The 25,843-nt window shown below is 39.5% G+C and overlaps 1 protein-coding gene and 2 pseudogenes across 1 annotated transcript in view; all 3 read right to left on the bottom strand.

Annotated features, from left to right (window-relative positions):
- The window catches only part of CNGB3 (cyclic nucleotide gated channel subunit beta 3), a 161,353-nt gene that overhangs the window by 73,477 nt on the left and 62,033 nt on the right, over positions 1–25,843 (bottom strand). Inside the window, exons 4-7 of the mRNA XM_012471030.3 lie at positions 20,962–21,116; positions 18,672–18,821; positions 17,579–17,787; positions 4,592–4,642 (exon numbers count right to left, since the gene is read on the bottom strand). Coding sequence (XP_012326453.2) covers positions 4,592–4,642; positions 17,579–17,787; positions 18,672–18,821; positions 20,962–21,116 — 565 coding nt within the window. The remainder of the gene's footprint in view (positions 1–4,591; positions 4,643–17,578; positions 17,788–18,671; positions 18,822–20,961; positions 21,117–25,843) is intronic.
- On the bottom strand, positions 8,098–10,878 carry LOC105729994 (golgin subfamily A member 2-like; annotated as a pseudogene).
- LOC105729995 (ubiquitin-conjugating enzyme E2 Q2-like) lies at positions 10,996–13,230 on the bottom strand (annotated as a pseudogene).

Consider the following 25,843-nt stretch of genomic DNA (forward strand, 5'->3'; position numbering starts at 1 on the left):
CTATCACTGTTCACTGATGACATGATCATATGCCTAGAAAACCCTAAGGACATCTCCAAAAGACTCTTAGATTTGATAAACAAATTCCATAAAGTCTCAGGTTATGAAATTAATGTACACAAATCAGTAGCACTGCTACACACCAATACACATACAAAAATGACCAAGCTGAGAAGCAAATCATGAATTCAATCCCTTTACAACAACTATAAAACAACAACAACAACAATAACAAATCCCTAGGAATATACTTAACCAAGGAGGTGAGAGATCTCTACAAAGAGAACTACAAAACAATGCTGAGAGAAATCATAGATGACACAAACAAATGGAAACACATCTGATGCTTATGAACTGGATGAATCAATATTGTGAAAATGACCATACTGCCAAAAGCAATCTACAGATTCAATGGAATTCCCATCAAAATGCCAATATTATTTTTCACAGAATTAGAAAAAACAATTCTAAAATTCATGTGGAACTAAAAAAGAGCCCTCACAGCCAAGGCAATCTTAAGCAAAAAGAACAAATCTAAAGGCATTACACTACCAGACTTCAAGTCTGTAGTTAGCAAAACAGCATGGTAGTGGTATAAAAGTAGGTACATAGACCAATGGAACAGAATAAAGATCCCAGAAATAAAGTCAAATGCTTACAGCCAACTGGTAAAGCATACAAATACATAAGTTGGGTAAAGGACGTCTTATTTAATAGATGGTGCTGGGAAAACTGGCAAGCCACACATAGAAGAGTGAAACTAGATCCCTATCTCTCACTTTATGCAGAAGTTAACTCAAGATAAATCAAAGACTTAAATCTAAGACCTGAAACCATAAAAATTGTAGAATATAACCATGGAAAAACTCTTCTGGACATTGGCCTAGGCAAAGAATTTATGACTAAAAGCCCAAAAGCAAATGCAACAAAAATAAAAATTAATAAATGGGATCTGATTAAAAAAGCTTCTTCACATAAAAAGAAATCATCATCAGAATAAAGAGACAACTCACAGAATGGGAGAAAATATTTGCAAACTATGCATCTGACAAAGGTCTAGTATCCAGAATCTACAAGAAACTCAAATCAGCAAGGAAAAAACAAATAATTTCATCAAAAACTAAGCAAATGCCATGAATAGACATTTCTCAAAAGAAGTTATATAAATGCCCAACATCAATAGTCATTAAGGAAATGCAAATTAAAACCACAGTGAGATACCACCTTACTCCTGAAAAAATGGCCATTATTAAGAAGTCAAAAAACAATAGATGTTGGCATGGATGTAGTAAAAGGGGAACACATATACACTGATGGTGGGATTGTAAATTGGTAAAACTTTTATGGAAAACAGTTTGGACATTTCTTAAACAACTAAAAGTGGATCTACCATTTGATCCAGCAATCTCACTATGGGTATCTACCCAAAGGAAAATTAGTCATTATATGAAAAAGACACATGGTTTATTTCAGCCCAATTCATAATTGCAAAAATATGGAACTAACCTAAGTGGCCACTGACTAATGAGTAGGTAAAGAAAATGTGGTATATGTACACCATGGAATAGTACTCAGCCGTAAAAAGGAATCAATGTCTTTTGCAGCAACTTGAATGGAATTGGAGGTCATTATTCTAAGTGAAGTATTTAGGAATGGAAAGCCAAACACTGCATGTTCTTAATCATAAGTGGGAGCTAAGCTCTGAGTATGCAAAGGCATACAGAGTGATATAATGGAATTTCAATACTCGGAAGGTGGAGTGTGTTGGGGGGTGGGACAAAAACTGCATACAATGTGCACTACTCTTGTGATGGGTGTCCTGAAATGTTATAATTCACTACCAAATAATTCATCCATGTAACCAAAAACCACTTGTAACTCGAAAGCGTAGAGTTGAGATAATTAATTGCCTAACAATTTCAAAGCCTGCTTCTATTGAACAAGAATGGAACTTCTGGCTTGAATTAACCAGATTAGCTATTATAAAGAAATTACTAACTGAAAGTATTGGTTTAGAAATTGCATCATATCATCAAATCTCATTGATTTTACCATACAAGTATCGATCTTTGTAACAAGTTAAGAGGTGTACAGAACAGTAATTAAAATAATGTATCTAAAATTAAAAAAACAGGCACACAGAACTGTTGACCTGTCTAATCCTACTCTAAAACCTATAGTTTTTGGCTCAAATCATAATGATCTTTTTACTTGCTTTCTATTCAGTTGCTCAATTCCCCTCTCAACTCCTCTATGCAGACAGTCATTAGTCATTAGCCATTTTAAGATTAATACATTGGCACAGATTTTGTAGACAGAGACAATTTATTTCTCATTGAACTGTAGAAAATTTAATTGAAGAAGTATTGACTAACACTGAACTCTGTGCCAGGCAATTTGCAAAGCATGTTGGGGTTGAAGTAGGAGTAAGTTATTGTTTCTATTCACAAGAAGTTATCAAGCTAATAGTGGAATGGCCAAGTACAAAAATACAGTCATGTGTCACTTAACAACAGAGATATATTCTGAGAAATGCATTAGGTGATTTCACCATCTGAATATTATAGTGCGTACTGCATAAACCTAGATGTATTGCCTACTACACATGTAGGCTCTATGGTATAGACATACAAGGCTAGGCTTCTAGGCCACAAGCCTAGGAACATGTTACTGTACAGCATCTATGTATGTTGCAGTATACTATTGTATGTTACTATATAGCATGTTACTGTACTCAATACTGTAGGCAATTGTAGCACAATGGTAAATATCTGTGTGTCTAAACATATTTAAACGTAGAAAAGGTACAGTTAAAAATATGACGTGAAAGATAAAAAATGATACACCTGTATAGGATACTTACTATGAATGGAGTTTGCAGGCATGGAACTTGCTCTGGGTGAGTCAGTGAGTGGGTAGTGAGTGAGTGAAGACCTAGGGCATTACTGTACACTACTGTAGACTTAATAAACAGTGTACACTTAGGCTACACTAAATTCATTGAACAATATTCTCTCTTTAATAATAAAATAACCTTAACTCACTGTAACTATTTTACTTTATAAGCTTTTGAATTTTTAAAAACTTTTTTACTCTTTTGTAATAACACTTATCTTAAAACACACATTGTACAGCTATAAAAAAGTATTTTCATTATATCTTTATTATATAAGCCTTTTTTTCTATGTTTAAATGTTTTAATTTTGACTTTTAAGCACTTTTGTTAAAAACTAAGGCACAACCACACAAATTAGCCTAGGCCTACACAGGGCCAGGATCATCAATATCACTGTCTTCCACATCCACATCTTGGCCCACTGGAAGGTCTTCAGGCTCCAAACATGGGTGGAGCTGTCACCTCCTATAATAACAATGCCTTCTTCTGGAATACCTCCTGAAAGACTGGCCTGAGGCTGTTTTACAATTTACTTTAAAAAAAATTATAGTAGTACATCCTAAAATAACAATAAAGAGTATAGTATAAATACATAAGCTAGTAACATAGTTGTTTATTGTCATTATCCCCAATATTATACATATTTGTATGTACTATACCTTTATATGACTGGCAGCCTAGTGGGTTTGTTTACACCACCGTCACCTGCAAACAGGTGAATAACCCATTGTGCTATAATGTTACGATGGCTATGGTGTCACTAGGCAATAGGAATTTTTCAGCTCCCTTATAATCTTACGGGACCATCACCATATATGTGGTATGTCATTGACCAAAATGTCATTACACTAACACAAATTAAATATATAAATTAATTTAGCCCTTATTCAAACTCAGGAAATTAAGAGTTTGGAATAAGCTTTATGGCATTACAAAGAGTATTCATCATCTTTGTAGAATTCATCAAAACAGTATAGAGATCTTTTATGAATATGCCTATGTGGCAATTTTTAATAAAAAGAATTAGTTGGAGATAAAAAACAAATAGAAAGCGTTATTAATCATTGTAGATTTCCAACAGGGATCGTTTCAGACCTAAACCCGGATTTGTATTTTTAAATAAGCTTTGAGGCCACTAAAGAAGTGTGTTTGAAGTGGAAGGCTAGAGTTCACTATTTCTCAGAGTTAGAGAAGGAAGTACTTTGAAAACATAAAACGTATGTTTTATGGGCAATAAAACATATGTTTTAGGAAAGGAAGATTCCATGTTATCCAAATAATTGACTCACTTCTAGAAATAATTTTTGTTTGAATATATGAGAACAAGAAAGATGCAGGAGTAGAAATAATTTTGCAAACCTTATAAACATCATGCTACATGAATTGGGGACTAGAATTTTGTAGACAAGATAAAGTATACAACCCGTATTTATTGATATGAAAATTAGATTTAAATATGGACACTAACTTATTTTTGTCTGCTTAATCTTATATGTTGAATTACCCATTTTACCCATTTGCACATACAAGGAAATATATCAAGTAATTATTGAGAGGCAAAAACTTCAGGCTTATCTTTGTCTAATAAAACTTCATGTGTATAAACTTTATTTGTAGAAATCTATAGATGGGACTTAAAGTCAAAATGGTAATAGATTACTTGAGCAATTTTGAAATTGTTTGTGAGTCACCTACCTGAAATTTTGTAGAACTCCTGTAGTGTTTCCTTAGCTCATTTGAATCCACCTGAAACATATTTGTATTTTAATTAATTTTAGCCAAGTTCATCAATTTTTTTTCTCACTTTGAAATTTCTATTTATAACTATTCCTTGCTGCTGGTTCCTTCCAATCTTAGCCAATAAATACTCTCCATATTTCACATTTTAAAACAAAAAATGTTTGGCTTTAGTTTTCTTCTTCTTATTGCCCTATTGTTTGCCAAAGTCAAGCTTCTCAAGAGAGTTGCCTACCTGGCACACTCTATATCCTTCCCTCATATTTATCCTTAACTCATGGCGATTTGGTGGCAATTTGGCTTCTTCCCTCTTCTCTCATTTCAGCAAGGCTAACAGTGCAAAGCCACCAACGACTTCCTAATGATCACACCCAGGGTATCCTTTATGACACTTAGCATCCTGTTATGGCACTAATCCTAATTTAAAATGACACATATATTTCTTGGTTCATTTATTTAAAATTAGTCTACTCCATTAAATGGTAATCTATCTGAGGACAGGTTTGATTTTCTTTAGCAACTATATTTAGCTAGTGCCTGAAATATACTAAGTGCCCAATAAATATTTATTAAGTGAATGAATAAAGAAATGAAGAGGTGAATAAAACCTTTGAAGCATTAAAAAAAATTTTTTTGGACTTTTTTTTTTTCCTTGAAACTTTTTCTTTTCAAAGAATCTGTAATGCCACTCTTAGTTATTTCTTCACTTCCTACTTTTCAGTGTTCTTCTTGGATTCTTGGGCTAGTCATTTAAAAGCCAACATTTCTCAGGATTTAGCTCTCTTCTCTTTTCTCTTCATACTTGCTTCCTGGGAAATCTCACTCACATTTAGTTTCAGAGATTATCATGTGGGTTAATGCTACCAAATCTCTACTTCCACCTCATATCACTGTCTTGAGCTGTTGATGGGTAAGCAACTGCCCACTGTTTTCTTTACTCAGCAGATCCACTGCACCAAACCTGAATTCATCATCATTCTTCATTTCCCTTGAGCCAAACTGTGCTCCTCCTCCTGCTTCTGAGTATGCTATGAACATCCTCATCTACACTGCATAGTGGTCCTGCACTGCGCAGTCTCCCTCAGCCCTCATCCAACCAGGGGAGGCTTACTTTAGGAAAGAGATGCTAATTTTGATTCTTCTTCCTAAAATTTTCTCGTGTCCATTCTCTCCTTTCTGGCACTGCTATCTCTGCCTTTAGTATTGTTCCCCTTGATCCATTCTACAGTGGCAGCCAGATGATCCCTATAAATCAGATCACTTAAAATCTCCATTTATGTCAAATCCTGCAACTCCACATGATTTTAAGAAAAAAATGCAAGTGCCTTTTCAGAGTTTACCAAGCTCTACTTTCTGTTTCCCACTCACTTCCTGGAGCATCCCAGAACAGAACTCACTCTGTTCAGCAGTCCCTCAAATGCATCAGAGTGATGCCTTTACCCATGCTGTCCTAGAGCTCAGAACATGTTTTTCCTTTTTTCTTATGGAGGCAAAAGGTGCAGATAACTCCAACTCATTCATCAAGATTTGGACTAAGGGTCCTCTCTGTCAGATGGTTTTCTCTGAACCTCATAGCACCCTGGACATGCCTTTTCACAACATAAAATTCCACCATTTTTCTTTTGTTGGTCTGTCCTAAACATTTGAGCTATGTAAGAGAGTAGGGTCCATCTCTTTGTCCTTTATTTCCTCAGTTCCTAACACAGTGTCTAACACATAGTAGGTGTTCAATAAATGTGTGACAAGTGATAGATCACTAGAGTATTCAGACCTAATACTATGCAGCCATAAAGAAGGATGAATTCATGTCCTTTGCAGGGACATGGATGAAACTGGAAACCATCATTCTCAGCAAACTGACACAAGAACAGAAAACCAAACACCACGTGTTCTCACTCATAAGCGAGTGCTGAACAATGAGAACACATGGACACAGGGAGGGGAACATCACACACTGGAGCCTGGGGAGGAATAGTAGTGGGTGGGGGGCTTGGGGAGGGATAGCATTAGGAGAAATACCTAATGTAGATGACGGAGTGATGGATGCAGCAAACCACCACCATGGCATGTGTATATCTATGTAACAAACCTGCATGATCTGCACATGTGCCCCAGAACTTAGAGTATAATAAATAAATTTAAAAAATAAAAGCAAACAAAAGAATTAATGTGAATGTTGGACTTATCCGTTTCACTTATATGTAATAAGGGATTTTCTAAGTGCTCTTAATTAATTGACCAAAGCATTATAACTTGGGCACATGGAAGTAGCGTTTATCTAACAATTATCAGTCACTTCCTTCAAAGCTTATATGGGACAGCCAGATACACATCAAGTGCTAGACAGTTAAGTTAAAATGCCACCTCCACCCCACACCCAGGAAGAATGTTCTTAGCACATTTGTCTGTTTACTTTCAAGGTTGTCTATGATACTGTGATTGAATAAATGTAAACGCAACTAAAACTTGCTACATTAAATGAAATGTCATACAGAGATTCTTAAATCTATCTTCTTTAGAGCAGTAAATAAATTTGGCCTCATTAGCCTTATGAGGATCAGCATGCTTACCGGTAACAATTAGGTACTTATTTTTGAAATGTCACCACACTTAACTCTCTCTCCCTCTTTTAAGCCTCATCATTATGCCAGCAACATTTCTTCAGGGGAGGCTTACTTTAGGAAGGATGTGCTAATTGCACCTAAATCCTTTTCCAACAGATAATTTTTGAAGAAGATCTACTCAGGTGTTAATATATTTACATAGTATTCACCTCTTCTTTTTTCCCTCCTATGGCTAAATCCATTTATTCCAAAATAAAAAGCAAAATAAACAGGAGTTGCATCACCAGGGCTTCACGACCCCATCCCTCCCTCCTTTCTCTGTCCCATGCTATCAATAAATAAGTTTCCCAGCCCCAAATAATCATTAGAACCTCCTCCCCATGTGCCAGCTCCAATCTCCTCCATGTACGATACAGCGGGTGGCCCTACCCCCGGAATATACAAAATGTTACACAGATATGATATGTACACTGGGGAAGGGGAGCCACCCCCAGCAGCCCATTCCCTCGCCTGGTCTAACAGTCAGCCCCATTGTCCTGCCTCAGCTGCCTCTCTAAGAAGATGGAGCCCCCATGAGGGAAAAGTTGCTTCAGTGAGAGTAAGGCTATTAGGGAGGCCACGAGGCCTCCTCCAAATAAATAAACTCTATGAGCCTCTGGCTCTTAAATAACAACAATAATCATCCAGAAATTAAGGACTCAGTCCTGGCCAAGGTGGCAAAGGGTCTGCACTTGTTTATCTCCCCCCATTATGCAGGGGTCTTATCTCGCTGCTCTAAGGATAACGGGGTGACTGGGAAGGGCTGGTGCGGAACTGGTTGGGGCGGAGCCTCTGGCCCCACTTCTCCAAGCTTTGCTGATAGTGGCCAGTTTTAGATGATGGTAATCTTCACCTCTTTTCTCAAAATGGAATGCAGGGGTTTCTGCCCAAGCCTGGGCGGCCCTGGGGGTTCTACATCTTAGGAAGCAGCTACATAATCCTCTGTGCAGTGGGATTGTCGCGGGGTAGAACCCTCCCGGGCCTCTACTTGTGCAGGCTCCACTCTGTGGGCGAGGCTCATCTGGCAACGATCACCCAGAGCTGGGCTCCTGGAGCGGGCTCATCAGCAGGGTGCTGGGCAGCTGCCAGGAATTTGCCATGCCACTTGTTGCGGTCGCCCACAAGCCGCAACACCAGCTCCTGCAACTCCAGCAGCTTCACCTTCATCTCCTCATTGTGCTGGGCCAGCCTGCAAATGTACTTCTTCCGGGGCCACATCTTCAGCACTGGCCTCTGGCTCTGGTACAGTGTGATGTACTTTCTTGCGGGAGGACAGGGTTCAGACGCTGGGGCCCCTCTGACCACCCTGCGGCTCCCCCTGCCATGCCCTGGCCTCCCCCTCACTGATGGTGTCTGTCTCTCCAGACAGCTGGATGCGGCGACATTCGTTTCTCTGCCCGCTCCTTCAGGTCCATCTTCTCTTGTATGAACTCCATAAAGTGGCTCTGCAGCTTCTCCATGGCCCCCTGCAGGGCCCAGTGGGTCTTCCCACACACAGAATCGCATCCAGTCCCTGGGGCTAGGGCTGCTGCTTCTGGCTCCTTCTAGGCCAAGGACACCAGGTGAGCCAGGCACTGGCAGTGCACCCTTTGCTCCTTCAGCTGCCCACGTGGCCATGCCAGCTTCTCCTTGCACTGACTACAGCTGAGTTAAAAAATGCCACCATGGCCTCCCTACTCTCCAGGTCCTCCAGGATGCTCAGCATGAGCCAAGGTGCCTTTTCCTCCTCCTCCTCACTGTCTAGTCCATCTCCTTCCCCATGGGGAGCCATGAGGCTCAGCTGGGCTGGTAACTGCTTCTTCTGCTGGGTGGCATCTTCCAGGCAATCCTGGGTCTCCTGCAACTTGGTAGGCCATCTTGGGCACCAGTTCGCCCTGAGCTTCCTCCTGCAGCAGCTGGTCTACAAGCTGGGTCTGCAGCAGTAACTGCTTGTGCAGCTTCTCCATTTCAGAGGTCACCTGCTGCAGGTGATCCAGGTACTGGTCTTGCTACTGCTTCAGACTCTGAGCCTCTTGGCTCTTCAGCTTTACCACCTCCTTCAGCTCACCCAGCTCCTTCTTGACTTGCTGCTCCAACTGCGGTGTGCTTCTGATCTCCATGTTCTCATTGTTCAGCTTCATGAAGCTGCTCTGCAGCTCGGCCAGCTGCTCCTTGAGCTCACCGTTCTGGGAGACCACATGGCTGATGGTGGTGAGGTCATTCTGCATGGTCTCCAGGGTTTGCCTGCACACCTCTACCTGCTCCTCCCAGAGCTGGGCCTTCCGCGTCAGCTCCTGCTCCAGCAGCCTCTCTTCCTGCTCTCAGTTCAGATGACACAAGCCCTCATTTTCTTGCACCTGGGCTTGGAGCTGTCCTTCCAGACCCTCCAGCTCCTTCCATAGGTGTTCAGCCTTCACTTGTAGCTGCTACTGCACCTCAGAGGGCCCTGCTGGGGGATCCAGGGGGAGAGGTTCACCCATCTGGCTCCTCAGTTCAGCCAAGCTCATCTCTAGCTCCTGTACCTGACTCCTGCTGTGTTCCTTCTCCTTTCTCAATGTGTGCACCGCTGCATCCTCTGCCACCACATGGCGCTCCCTCCTTTCAGATTTTCAGCATACTGATTTTTCAGTGACTCCGTAACCTGCCCCAGGTGTGCTTCGAGCTGTGCCTGCTCCTCTATGGCCTGTTGTAACTGCTGGTTAGCATCAGGGGGTTCACACTGGCTTGAGGACTGTTCAAGCAGGAGCTTGGCCCTCTCCAGCTTCTTTTGCAGCTCCTCCAAGTTGAGGTGGATGCCTGACTTCTCCATCACTAGGACTGGAAGCTTCTCATTTGGTTCTGAGTTCTGCTGCTTCAGATCCTCATTGCTTTTGTTGTTCTTGTATAACTCCAGCATCTCTCTCTTTGTTTAACCCTGTTGTACCTGTCTGCCTTCTTCTGCTGTGTAGAGACAGCAGAGAGAGCCAGCTCCAACTCTCACACATGCTGCTAGAAATACTGCAGGTGGCTGGTCAGATCCTTTGACTCTCCTTCAAACTGCCTGACAGCATGCTGAGTGTGATACAGGGCTGTCCGTAACTGCTTTCTTGGACTTGAGGATTCCTATGGTCTGAATTTCAACCTGTAACTGCTCCCTTTGGGCTCCCTGCTTTCAGTTGCTTTCTTTCTTTTCTTTTTTCAGCTGATCCAGAATTTCTTGGTTCTGCTGTTTCTCCAGATCTTTCAGGTAAACAGATGATGCAGGGCCTTCCTCATTGAAAGGATGTAGACTCAGAGGCACGACCATTGAGCTGTTGGGAGAGTTGTCACAGACTCTTGGTCAATAAGAAAGTCTTGGTTTCATCCATGAGATTGGGACCAGCATCAGCATCATGATTGTGAGGTGCCGCCATGGTAGTCAGACTGGCACCGGGAAATAGACACCACCAGCTAACATGGTGTCATGAACAGACAGTTGTAGGGGAGGAGCATGGTCTTTGGGTGTATCCTCAGGTGAGTGGCAACTCAGGGTTACTGTCATTTTTTAATTTTCTCCTGTTTTGCTCCTGTACCTACACCGGGATTGTTTCTGTGCTGATATTCTCACACAGCCACAGCTAATTTGCTCTGTCAGGTTTCTTTCAAAATCACAGGGCAGGGAGGGAGGTGGGGCTTGGGCCACATCAGCATGATCCTGGCAACCACTGCTAAACATATCCAGTCATCTGCCATGCAGCTGTGTGACTGAGCCAGAGGGGAGGTAACCAGGGTCACACTAGAATGCAGAATAGGGGTGTGGCCTCAATGCTCTAAGCATGGCCAGGTGGCAGCATGTCCAGAGGGATCATTTTTCTCATATAGCTGTACAATGGAATTATAGAATTGTTGGGCTCTTGCTAGATTATATTGATTCTTATTTGCTCCAAACTGCACTCTGGCTTTGCCTCTGTCTAAGATGGCATTTATTTGCCTGATGACTGATTCTATTGAGTAGGTGCTGCTACAGCTCTGTTTTGTGAGAAGTTCCATACATAATGCTCCCCCACCCAATACATACCCTCCTGAGAGAACAGGTAACACCACTTGAACAAATGGAGGATCAAATGGAAAGTTATCCTGCTATTCTACAAAGTCTGCAAGTCCTGATACTAATAACTTGGTAATTCAGTTTAAGGTCCTCTTCATAGGATACTTAGCTCAAGACAATCACATTTTCCCCAGGCTTGTTAAGAAATACTCCTAACCCAGGAAAAGCCCTTCTGTCTGGTATCGAGAGCCATGGTCCAGAAACACAAATCTAAAACAATTTCAGCCATTTACCTCCTACATCATCCCCTCACTGAAATTCTACTTTCCTATTTTTTTGTGTTTTGTTTTTGATCTTGGTGCTTCATTCATTCCCCCATATGAATCAGTAAAAATGTAGACATTAGCACCTTCAGTCAATATATACCAGATTCATTCTTCAGAAAGATAACCCAGTTGACAACCACAACAGTTTCTTAAAAGAGAAGTTAAACAAAATATATTCTATGCTTCCTCTCTCTTTTAAGATATGAAGATCACTGTGAAAAGGACTATCAGGGTCGAACTTCTAAAGTTTAACATGCAAGTCATGTACTGTCACTTATGAGTTCCACTGAATAAATGCTTCCAACAGACCTATTTTATAACTCTGTGATCTGTATATATCCCTGAGCTCTTTTAGTCTACCTGAAGCGTGCACTGACCCAAACACCACACCACATTTAAACGGTCTTGTCTTTGACTCTTCCTAATTTTCTCTAATATTGCCAAACTTTATTTTTCAATTCCTTCATCCTCGTACTTTTTACCACTAATAGGTTCTTCTTGCTTCATCTTGTAGTGATTTAAATCTTCTATACCTCCAGCCATCTCTTCTTCTGTTTTCACATTCTGACCCGTGGGTAATGGTTGATCTAGCATCTCAAACATCCAACTGCTTAGGAAGGTTATGTAATCTGCAGAGTTCACATATCAACTACTTCAATTGCTGACAAAGGTAATTGTTGTCCTTAGTATCTTCTAGATGTCCCAGAACTGATGTCAGATTTGGGTCATCAGAGTCCACAAACCATACTGGTGAAAAAGATGGATAGGATTTTCGGAATCTCCAAGAGGCTCAACCCATCATGGGACAGTCCTGGCCTCCATGATGGTTTGTCCACAGGAGGTTTGGCAATGTGTAAATGTTCAGGAGATTGCCGCTGTCCCCATCCCACCCACCACTGCCAACTCTACCTGCAAGGCTGAGCATGGGGTTCCACTGAAGCTCTTTGTGAGCTTGTGCCACGCTGCACACCGTGACCAGTATTCACTTCTGATAAACAATATATAGAAACTTTATAATTTTACACAGGACAGATGAAAGAAGTGTTTTAAAATAATACTACCTGAAACAGTTATAATGCCGATTAGATAATCATTGAAGGAAATAAAATCCTTGAACTGAGATTACCATTCATTCATTCCTTCAAACATTTCTTGAGTGTACTCTGAGTTCCTAGGATTGATAAAGAAGTGAATCGAATATGGTCCCTACTCTCAAGAAACTTATCCTTGGGTAAGAAAGAGAGATACATAGACAAATATGAGATAAGAGGGAAAAGTGAAACATGTGGACATCCATTCATTGAATTCCCTTAACAATCAACTGTATATTTTCTTCATGCCAGACCCTGAGCTAGGTGTCTTATTCAATCTTCATAATAGGTTTATGAGGTGGGTACCGAGATAGCCAGGTGGGAGTGGGTTGCGGGAGAAACTTCAACCAGCCTGCCTATTGAGGTGGAGCTTTGGAAAGTTCATGACATTTGCATAGGGAGGAGTCTGGCCCCTCCTTTTCCTGTGTGGAATCTGGAATTAGAACAGTGGGTGGGAAGCTCTCTAGCAAGGGCTCCAGCCTTGCAGAGGATCCCTGTATCCTCACCCCCCTCCACTTTTAACCTTTCCACCCAGTAAAACCCTGCTTCACTCACCCTTCAAACTGTCTGTGAGCCAAATTTTTATTGCCATGGGTCAGACAAGGACACCATCTTTAGCTGAACTAAGGAAAAGTCCTGCAACAGTATGAGCATTCCCATTTTGGGGATGAAAAAGATTGTATTCAATGAAAGAGTAAGTTTAGTTTCTTCAAGTTAACACTATTAGCAAATTTCAGAAGTGAAATTTGACCCTGGTCTGTTTGTTTCTACTGCTTCATAATTAGCCTAATCAATATTTAATAAAATTAAATAACAGAATTGTGAGTAAAGTGTATGAAACACAAAGAAGGGAATGGTTAATTTTCTTCAGATAGGTTTATAAAGAGCAATTGAGAGGATTAAGTACCAAAAGCATTTGATTATAAAGGAAGACTTAACTGACATTGTAACTAGATGACACTGAGGATTTCTGTGAATTTTGTGATTAGTAGGTTTAGCAAAGGGTTGTGGATATGTCTCTTATCTAAATAATCTTCACTGTCATTTCCAACTCAATTTCTGCTATCTATAAAGGAAATTACATACAAGAGACATTTTGTTCGACTTTGTTTCAAAATTCTGTTCTCTTTGTAGTAGTACTTTCAGGAGAAAGATTTTATAAATAAGTATTGTGAAAAACTTGTAAGCCCTCCTGGTTTCTAGTGTGGCTGTTAGCATCTCAATCTGTTGTCTGTTACTTGTTTGTTTTCCTTGGGCACTTAATAGTTTCATCCTCCAGTTACGGTGCATTTATTTAATAAATAAATAAAGTAAGTAGATGTTTCTACCTAGCAACTGTAGGTATTTAATAAGTGTTTCTTGAATGAATGAATGAATGAATGAATGATTCAGTGGTGTATACCAATGGTAGCATAGATAGCTAAATAGATAATTCAATATGCATAGTCTTCTTACCAAAATGTAATCAAATTTCAAAGGCAGCAGCTACTTACTCTAAATTAAAGAAACCATTAAATTTCTTTTGAACAAACAAAGCAATTATTTCCTGCTCTATATTTGTAGCTTATGATAATGCATTTTAAATAGATCCCATTGAGTATGTTTTTTGCTGGTTATTTTTCTTGGTTTTAACACTTCATTGTGTGCAAAGGCCTCTTAGAAAATTGAAAATAAAAGTCTCCCTTTACTGATTTTGTCATTTTCCATTTGTCAAACATTGATTTTCTCCCCCCTTGTGAGTCTAATGGAGGTTGAAATTAGTGTTCCTTTTTTTGTTGTTGTTTACTCCTTATTTGTACACCGTCATCACCATTCATCAAGCTGCCAGGGAGCTCTGGCTCTGGGGATGGTTCTGGTGAGTTAACTAATGCTCTAATGTCGGCACAAAGAATATTTTGAATAGACTTCTGCTATAGCCTTGGCTTTTGCCTTTAGTATTTCTTTATAGGAATGAGTTCAATAGAGAAAACACTTTCCAGAAAATAACAATTTTTTAAGGAAGAAAAAATATCAAAACTATTCCTTTCAGCTTTTTGATAATTTAAGATCTTCTGAAGATTCAACAGAAAATATTAAGATTAAGCAACCTAACTATCTTCACTAAAATTCTATATGAACCTAAGGTGCCATATATGCAGTCAGTCTGCTCTCTCATTGTGACATTGCAGAACATACTCTGTGCAGCCCTTGCTGAGCCTTGGGAGGAGGATGGCTCACCGGACACGGTTGGAAAAGAAGCATCCTTCTAGTTAGCTGGGGAAGGGGTTTGGGGTAGTGGTTATAAGACTTGGGTTTGTGCTTGTGAAAACATATTTTTCTGTTTCTTAGATTGATTGGATTGACAATAGAATTCCTTCAACATTGAGAATAAATTCAGGAGAAGAGAATTTCTCCTAAGGGTAAGAATGCTAAGTTCTTAGGAAGAGCACTGCATTTGATCATGAGAAATCGCATGTAATAAATTTGGAAATTAAAGAATAAAAAGAAGATAGACCCATACATGCCATATTCATTAAAAAACAAAACACCAGTGGAGGTGTTCTATGTACTTGTGATTTGCCCGTATCTGTGAGGGGTGTGGCTACCTCTCTTGGCTTGACTGTATTGATGGAGATATGGATGGCTCATTGCTCTCTCATTCTCTTACCACACTGAATGATAGTATATTTTGCAATGGTGGAAATCTTCTGTGCTGTCCACTAGACGCATGGTTGTTGAGTGCTGGAAATATGAACAATGTGGCTGAGAAACCTGAATTTTTAATGTTATTTAATTGTAATTAATTTAACTTTAAATTTGAATAGACGTCTTTGCCTAGTGGTCACCATATTGGACAGTGTGGTGAATCTATATTGATTAAAATGGTCATGACCATAGAACAGCCACAAAACAAGTGAAAAAATCCTCCACATCACTAATCACCAGAGAAATGCAAATCAAAACTCATACAAGTCAGAATGGCTATTACTAAAAAGTCAAAATAACAGCTGATGCTGGCAAAGGCTGCAGAGAAAAGGGAGCACTTATAAACTGTTGATGAGAGTGTCAATTAGTTCAGCCACTGTGGAAAACAACTTGGAGATTTCTCAAAAACCTTAAAATAGAACTACCATTTGACCCAGCAGTCCCATTACTGGGTATATATCCAAAAGAAGACAAATCTTTGTAGCAAAAAGACACATGCATCTGCATGTTCATTGCAGCGTTATTCACAACTGCAAAGACATGAAATTATTCTAGATACCTATCAATGGTGGTCAACGGTGGACTGAATAAAGAAAACATGGCACATATACACCATGGAATGGGATCATGTCCTTTGCAAGCACATGGATGCAGCTGGAGGCCTTTATCCTAAGCAAATTAATGCAGGAACAGAAAAACGAATACAGCATGTTTTCACTTATAAGTGAAACATTGGGTATTTACGGACATAAAGATCAGAACAATAGAAACTAGGGATTACTACAGGGAGAAGTAAGGCAAGGAGGAAGTGGGGAAGGGTTGAAAAACTAATTATTGGGTACTGTGTCCAGTACCTGGGTCAAACCTCAGCATCACCCAAGATAACCAGGTAACAAACCTGTATGTGTATCCCCTGAATCTAAAAAAAAAAAAATGTAAAAAAAGATGGGTCATGAACGCTTTGCTTTTTAAGTTAGGCTTTCCCAAAGTGTCCAGGCCTAAAATCCTGTGCTTGATTACTCTACTACATGCAGGCACTGCACTCAGTTCCAACTAAAAGTGATAAACAAGGCACAGTCTGTGTCCTAAAATCTTACACAACACTCGGCTATCTCCTAAGAAGGCTGAGCAGGTTCTAATGAGTGAAATAATACCTATCTTATTTTTAAAAATATTGATGTGAATAATAGACTGTAATGTGATAGAAAACAACTGCTTCACAGACTGTTTTGAGGCTTGATTACCAGAGGAACATATGCTATATGTTAAATGGTTTCTTCTTTTTGTACTGATAATTGATACAATTAAAAAACATTTAGTTCTGGGCGGGTGTGGTGGCTCCACGTGTCTAATCCCAGCACTTTGGGAGGCTGAGGCGGGTGGATCTCCTGAGGTCAGATGTTCGAGATCAGCCTGGCCAACATGGTGAAACCCCATCTCTACTAAAAATACAAAAAATTAGCGAGGCGTGGTGGTGCATGCCTGTAATCCCAACTACTTGGGAGGCTGAGGCAGGATAATTGCTTGAACCTGAGAGGCAGAGGTTGCAGAGAGCCAAGATTGTGCCATTGTACTCCAGCCTGGGAAACAAGAGTGAAACTCTGTCTCAAAAAAAAAAAAAAAAATAGGTAAAATATGTGTATAGTTTCAACATTTCAGATTTGGCACTGTCTTTGTATGCTCAAATATTGTCAAATTCTGAAAGACTTGCTAAAATGAACCTGGGTGATTATAGAGGCAAGGCCTGGGTTAGAATCCTGGCTCTGCTACAATCTAGCTTTGTCCTTTAAGCAAATAACCTCCCTCTCTAAACCTTGGTTTCCTCATTTGTAAATGGGGCTAATAACATCTTTTTCATAGTGTCATTGAAAGCATTAAGTGAGATATTATAAATAAATTAACTAGAACAATAATAATAGCTGACATTTAATACTCATTCACAATGCACCAGACACAGTCTAGGCACTGCATGGGCCTCAATTTATTTAATCTAACCTTATGAAGGTGTTTTTGTTATTTTCACTTTAAAGATGAGGAAAGTAAGACATAGGGAGGTGCATGTTCTCCAGCACATTGTGAACACTCAATGGCTGTTTTGTAATTATTTTATTATTATTATTGCTCATGATTTCTTGCAGTTATCCATGCAGATAGCCAGTCAAACATTAAATAAAACAATGCTGTTAATTTATTTTTTGTGACCCAATTAGATGTTATTCATTTTTCAGTTTCTGCCTTTCCTGAACCCCACTTACTATTATGTCTCCTCCTCTTATGAACTGGATTCTGGGCTGGATTAACAGTATATCATAAAGGTAGATGATGTCACATATGATGTCCACAATAAGCCAGTAGTGTATGTTGTCGGGAGTTTGATATGGGAAGACGAGGCGCAGTGGTATAAGCCAGCAGTTCCAGTTATAGGCAAGGGTGACAAGCAAGAGCCACAGGAGATAGAGTTGATCTGGAAAAACAGCAAGTGGAGCAATCCAAATGTCATGGAGCAAACACAAAAAGAATTCTCTGGCTAAATTTGGTGAGGTTGCGGCACTACCCTCTAGAGAGTGATTTGCCACAGGAAGATCTATTAAACATTCAACACAATTCTGCCTCTGGAGCGTGAGGCACCAGGCTTTAAAAGAGATATTAAATGATCTTATCAGCTCTTCCAAAAGTGGACAGTTTCCTTCCAGTCTACTGGAGAAGTGGCTGCTCTGAGTCTGTCCCCACGGGCAACTGTGTTATTTGGATCAGGAAAGGGGAATTTCAAGAAAAGTCAGAAGGACTTTGCACAGGCATCACTGCAGCCACAGATCTTTAGTTCATTAGTAGTTAAGTTGCAGGATTGATTGCCCAGGGCAGGTGGCAGAAAGATCGCCTTCTGCCGGAAGGGGTATGGCACTGAATGGGAGGGCACAGGATCAGCCCATTAACATAGTCCATGTCCCTTCATGCATAGCCCTTCTCAGCCTATGGGAGGCTGCAGGGAAGGATTTGTTCAATTAGAATAATCAACAATTGTGAAGCCGTGGAAGAAGACTGACACTTCATTATAATGTGTGTGAATGTCAGTGTACATATTGCAGCGTACTTTGGGGTCTTAAATTCAAGGGTAATCAGGAATAGGACAGGATCTGGACTGCTTTTTAAATATAGGCAGGAATATTGTTATTTCTTGTCTTCACTAAAGATGGGCGAATGATCCTTTGCATGTTATATAATTTAAATTCTGCTTTCTAGTTAGATCGAGAATATGAGGTAAGGAAAACAGAAGCTGTGACTTTGAGTCACAGGGTTTTTTGGTGATAGTCAGCCCTCCCACTCTGATAGTTCACCCTTTGGTAATACCTGTGTATGAATCTATGCTTTCTGGAAGTTTAAGTTGCTTTAAGTACTCTGTTAAAGGCATCTTCTTGACTTTGAAACATAACAGCCTGTAGTAATGTTCTTCTGTTGGCTTATCACTTTCTTTTACTGGTGGTACAGCTATAGGCTTTGCTTCATAGGAAAAAAAAGATGAAACATTTAAAGAGGTTAAGTTAGCTTAGTTAAAAACTTAACTTTCTTAACCAAACACCACATGATCTCACTCATAAGTGGGAGTTGAACAATGAGAACATATAAGCACAGGGAGGGGAACATCATACACCGCAACCTGTCGGGGTGGGGGACAAGAGGAGGGATAGCATTAGGACAAATACCTAACACAGATGATGGGTTGATGGGTGCAGCAAACCACCACGGCACATGTATACCTACATAGTAAACTTGCATGTTCTGCACATGTATCCCAGAACTTAAAGTATGTATATAAAAACTTGAATTTCTTAAAGTCAGAACATTCATGAATCTTCCTCTTTTGATACAGATAGATGAAGCAAAACCTTCATGACATTTAAAGTAATGACATTTATTTCACTCTGTGTATGTGTGTGTATAAAAAAAATCATCTTTAAGGTATGCTAAAGTTTTTATCATATACTTTAGCATATCTTAAAGTATATGATAAAAACAGAATAAAATAGTAACATTTATGAAAGTATACAGGTAATGAAAACACTGGAATTTGGAAATATGTAACAGGTTTAAAGCTCACTAATAAAGTGTCACAAAGGTGTTACAAATAGAATATTTTAAATACAAGCTTGATTTTTACATACTTTGGAGCATAATTAAAGTCAGAGATCAGAAACACTGCAAATGTACATCATTTCACAGGTTTTGGTTTGCTGCTTCTTTACCATCACACATATCACAAACAGTGTTCTTTTCAATATATCTTTACCACACTATAATTACTATGATTTCTTTTAGCTTCTTCTGTTTAAAAAGGAATTGTTGGGCCGGGCGCGGTGGCTCACGCCTGTAATCCCAGCACTTTGGGAGGCCGAGGCGGGTGGATCACGAGTTCAAGAGGTCGAAACCATCCCGGTCAACATGGTGAAACCCCGTCTCTACTAAAAATACAAAAAATTAGCTGGGCATGGTGGCGCGTGCCTGTAATCCCAGCTACTCAGGAGGCTGAGGCAGGAGAATTGCCTGAACCCAGGAGGTGGAGGTTGCGGTGAGCCGAGATCGCACCGTTGCACTCCAGCCTGGGTAACAAGAGCGAAAATCTGTCTCAAAAAAAAAAAAAAAAAAAGGAATTGTTATACAATACACAGTTGATTTGGAAAGCCCACATTCTGTTATATAGAACTATAAGGAAGCTGAATTTAATCCCCTGTAATTATCAACTTGATTTGCATTTATATGTTAAACAATCAAGCTTTGATCTATTCTTTTTCTGTACATATAAAAATATTTTACACAGATGTAATCATAGTATACATTACTTTTGTGCTCCATGTTATCATATTGATTATTATTTCATAAACACATTTTTGTAATTATTAGGGAGGTTGATAATAGTCCCTCCCCTTATGTAATTAGTTTGTTGATGTCCTTTGCTCTGTTGGATACCCAGGTAATATTCCTGTATTTTTATATTATGTACTTTGTATAATATGGGTATTTTAAATATTTACAATATAATTTGCTATAGAAGATACTGTCTGTGACCTACACATATATATTAAGCCTTGAGATCACCTGTGGGAGAGTTTCCCGCATCTGTTGGAGGATTTTCTCCTGCAGGTTTGCTTAAAGTGCTGGGGAGGCAATAGTATCAAGCCCCAGCACCAGTCAGTTTCCTTCTCTTCCATTCAGATAATTCTCAAGTATGAGCCACAGTTTTTCAGCTGTATAAAGCCCCAATGGCACAGCAGTGATCCTCTTACTTTTTTTCTTTTTTTAAAGTTTTTTTAAAAATTTAAGAGGTAGGGTCTCACTGTGTTGCCCAGGCTGGTTTCAAACTTCTAGTCTTAAGCAATCCTCCTGTCTTGGACTCCCAAAATACTGGGATTATAGGTGTGAGTCACAGACCCCTGGCCAGTGATCCTTTTATTAACCCATCTGTACTGTCTTAACTTTCTTCTCTGTCTCACCACACTCACCTTCCTGGATCACTCTCAAAATAAACCGTATGTAAATCATTTTCTTAGCATCTGCTTTTGGAAGATCCAAACTGAAACATCTGCAAAACACAGGTCCCCTCATCACTTCCTTCTTCCCAGTACATGGAGGGAACAATGCTTACCAGTTTTTGGGCTGGCTTCGGGTGAGGAGAGATCTCCCTCTACCAACTTTCTCTTGTAGACGGCTGTTCTTTGACGCATTCTTTTCACTAGGTTGTGTAGTTGGGCATCAGCATACTCATTTATAACAGGAGGTTCAGGTGGTTTGTTTTGTGGGCTAAATGAGAAAAAAATGGCAATAGCGATGGGCCCACAAAGAGATAGATACAGGGAAGGATTAAGTCTTTTCACCTTACTTATATATTCAAGATTATTAACTGCCCCTTTTTGCAATTGAATAGTACAATTCAAACATTAGGTTTACTGAAAATAGTGCTGGTTGAACACAGATTTGTTGTTATAAAAATTAGAATCCACAAATAGCAAGTGGTTACTCTTGACCATATTGGATCTTGATGACAGCGATTCTGTCATTACATTGTATCACTAGAACAAGTAAAGCTACAGATGGGGGGGGCAGGCAGATGCCTAAGATGGCCCCAAGATTCCCTGATCCTTGGTATATGTGCCTGCATAATCCCAGGGACAATAAATATGGTGGTTTTATTCCCATCAATAGTCCATGTTATATGGCACAGTTGATAAGGAGATTATATAGGTGGGCCTGATCTAATACCAGGCCTTTTAAAGTAGAGTTTCTCCAGCTATTGACACAGCATGAAGGCAGAGATTTGAAGCACAAGGGAGATTTTACTTGAGAGAAATCCTCCATGGCTGATTGTGAAGAAGAGGGTCACTTGGTTAGAATTGCATGAGGCCTCTAGGAGGCTGACAGTGATTCCTGGCTAGCTGTTCACAAGAAAACAGGGACTTCAAAGGTACAACTGTAAGGAACTGACTTTTCACCTCAAGTCCTAAAGCCAATAACCTGAATGAGCTTGGAAGTAAATTCTTAACCAGAACCTCCCAATGAGAGCCTAGTCTGGCCTGGCCAACACCTTGATTTTAGCCTTGTGAGACCCAAAGCCAAGAACCCAGCTGAGCACACCCAGACTTCTGATTTGGACCCATTTGCTAATAACTGGGTGGTTTTAAATTTTTTTTATTTATTTGTTTTATATTCAACTTTTATTTATTGTTTTAAATTACTTAAGTTTGTGGTAATTTGTTATGCAGCAGTAGAAAAATAATGTAGCTGCTGTGCTTCAATGAACTACAGGTATGTACCACCACACCAGCTAACGTTTGTATTTTTAGTAGAGACAGGGTTTCACCATATTGGGCAGGCTGGTCTTAAACTCCTGACCTCAGGTGATCCACCTGCCTTGGACTCCCAAAGTGCTGGAATTACAGGCATGAGCCACCATCCCCAGCTAATGAACTTCCTTTCTGAGAAAATACACAAACAAATGAGCATGGAGTGTAGAGTAGACATTAGGATACTTCATCAAGACCTGAGTTTCCTCACAGATTTCCCTCAGAGCTCTCACTCTTTATCTTCCTTCCAATGTCTGACATGGGGTCTAATGGGCCCACATAGGCTCCATCCATTCTCATTTCCTCATATCTGCCCTTCTCATCTCACCTCCAAGTGATAGCCCATGGGGTTCACGGTGGATCTGGGTAACTTGTAGATTCCACTTAAGAAAACCTTAGTATGAGTATGAGCCTCTCTCTCTATGAACCCTTTTCCTACATGGCCCACAAATATGTCACATCTATAACTGTTCATAGATTCTCAGACTGTCACAAAGGATTGCTGGTGACCACCAAAAGCTAGGAAAGAGAGAGCATGGAACAAATTCTTCCTCAGCTCTTTCAGAAGGACCAACCTTGAAGTCAGGCTTCTGGGCTCCAGAACTGTGAAAAAATAAATACCTGTTGTTTTAAGTCACCCAGTTTGTGGTAATTTGTTATGGCAGTCCTAGGAAACTAACAGAGTTAGCAAGATAGATAATTATGATACACATGGGCAATTCATATGGAAGCATACATTGTAAGAGAAATATTAATACATTCAGTTTAGTAAATTTTAAACTTTAGTTGTAAATTAAGAATCAAGATCTCTTTCAATTCATTTGGTACAGCAAGCAGTTGAGAATTGGGTCTGGAAACTAGAAGGGAGGACTGAGTGGTAGATATTGAACTAGGTCGAAATCACCTGTCTAGAGGATATGGTGGGAGTGACATAGTGGATGAGATTACCAGTAAAAGCCTGCATTGAACAAGAAAAGATTGGGAAGTCACAACCTTGGAATTTACTGACATTTACAGCATATCTTAAAAGGAATGGAGAAGTAGCAATTAGAGAGATAGATCTAAAAGAGAAAAATGTCACAAAAATCAGGGAAGGTAAGAGTTTGAAAAAGGAGGCCAGTGGCATCTCATGCTACACACAGAGTGAGTAGGTAGGGGCTACAGGACATGGGCAAGTAAGAGTTCTTTGGTCGTCTTTAAGGACATTGGTTAGAGAGATGTGTAATGCCAGCAAATGTTGTCATTTTCTCCCCATTTTTCTTAAGAAGTATTTAGTAAAACAGGTATATAAAATCTGTTTGTTCTCTAAATGGTATTTTGAATTTCTATTCATTATTTTTGTTTGCAAACTTTGTTAGATTTCTTTTAATTCTAAATTAAGAATTCATTTTTCAGTGACTCAAAAATCCCAGTTGGTTCAAGTTTCTTTAAACCTCCTATTTCTATCTTGTTAAATAACAGATAGAAATTAGGCAAAGGGCATTACATTCTAATTTGGGAGGTTTTTAGGGCAGAAAGGAGCAGGCCCTTTTTCTTTTCCTGTGTTTAGGCAATAATTAATAATAAATTCAGGCAGCTGCCCTAAAAGTTACATCTAAAAAAATCCCACTTTAAGTACATGAATATTTTTGGGGGAATACCTTTGAGCGAAAATAGCACAAAATTATGATTGTTGCTAAAGTATGTGACAGTCTACCATAAAGCCTACACATTTTAGGCAAATTAGGGGAAGTATAGATATAACTCAACCAAGTCTCACTTCACCCACTTTTCACATTCACCCCTAAACGCTGTGAAGATTTTGAGTTGTTTACCACATTTCACTTGTGCATTATGGTACTGTTTGTACACATCAGTTTGTACATATGGTAATGTACATATGGATGTTATGACGCACAATATCCTAACCTGACTTATTCATGATCTGTAGAGAATATGCTGCAATGAATTTATGGTACCAACTCTTGTTTCCATACTCCCTGTTAGCAGCCTACTCTCTAGAGCATTTCTTTTGTTAGTCTGGAAGTGCTAGAGATGTGTCTCTGTTGTTTATTTTTGTTACTAGTGAATCATATTCGATTGGCCCAAAAATGTAATGGTACCTAACCCTGTTAAGTTAGGTAACTAAGGCTAAAGTAACAAAAAATATTCCATAACTTGTGAAATTATATTGTACACCCATATGTACACATACATGCCTATTTACACAAAAAGCAACACACACAACCAGTGGCAGTGCTTCCCAACTCTAAATGCAATTGGAAAAAGAATGAATAAACATATTGGCATAAGCAGAGTCATAGTACTAACACATTTCATTTCAGTAAACACTTACAATTCCCCAATGGCTTTAGATATTCTTTTGAGAGTAGGGAAGTAACAAGTAGAGTGACTGTGTTTTTACCATTTTTTCTCCGTAGAGTAGCAGCCTGAAAGGGCCAAAGAATGTTTGACTCAATGTTCCTGAAAATTGGTGTCTTGGGGAAGTTATGAAGTTGTTTTGAACATCTCATTCATTTATTCAACTAATATTTATTGTGCACTTAATTTGCACCAGGAAAGGTCATCATACTCTGTATTCACTTTGAAGATTCTTACTTAACATTTCTCTCATTTTGCACACACTCTTACATTTGTTCTTACTTATTAGTTTGTTTATTGATGTTTTCTTTATTTAAAACTCATTTCATTAGAATGTGTTGTGAACTAAATTTTGTTTCCCCCAAGTTCATATGTGGTAGTCCTAACCCCTAATGTGATTGAATTTGGAGATACAACTGATAGGGAGGTAATTAAGGTTAAATGAAGTCATAAGGATAAGGCCCTAATCTGATAACATTGGTGTCCCCCCCTTTTTTTTTTTGCCCTTTTTTTTTTTTTTTTGAGCTGGAGTCTTGCCCTGTCACCCAGGGTGGAGTGCAGTGGCATGATCTTGGTTCACCGCAACCTCTGCCTCCTGGATTCGAGGAATTCTCCTGTATCAGCCTCCCAAGTAGCTGGGACTACAGGCACGTGCCACCACGCCGGGCTGATTTTTGTGTTTTTAGTAGAGATGGAGTTTCTACTAAATTCCTGTTGGCCAGGCTGGTCTTGAACTCCTGATCTCAGGTGATCAGCCCACCTCGACCTCCCAAAGTGCTGGGATTACAGCCATGAGCCACCATGCCTGGCCAGTATTGGTGTCCTTATAAGGAAAGGTAGAGACGCCAAAGAGCACTTTCATCTCATGCACAGCAAAAAGTCCATGTGAAAATACAGCAAGAAGGCAGCCATCTACTAACCATCTACAAGGAAGAGATGCGGATTCGCCAGAACTGAACCTGACAGCACCTTGATCTCAGACTCCTAGCCTCCAGAACTGTGAGAAAATACATTTCTGTTGTTTAAGCCTGTGATATTTCAGTCTGTGATATTTCATTATGGGAGATCAAGCAGACTAACCCGGAATACATATATATCAAGACAAAAGGGATAAATCTATTTTAAGAAGCAGATGAAAAATTAGATCAAGATATTAGGCCAAACGCCATAAAACTTATATGACAGAAAAATGTGAAAAATCTACAATGCTGGAAAGCAAGACGTTGCCAAGTGTAAGCCAGAAAATTTGAGACATTTCTGAAAGATAGAAAGCATATTGGATCATATGTTAGCTCATTTAATGCTCACAAATTGTAAAGTACTCAG

Source organism: Aotus nancymaae, unplaced genomic scaffold, assembly GCF_030222135.1.
Source record: "Aotus nancymaae isolate 86718 unplaced genomic scaffold, 86718_ANA_hifiasm-v0.15.2.pri h1tg000036l, whole genome shotgun sequence".
NCBI lineage: Eukaryota > Metazoa > Chordata > Mammalia > Primates > Aotidae > Aotus > Aotus nancymaae.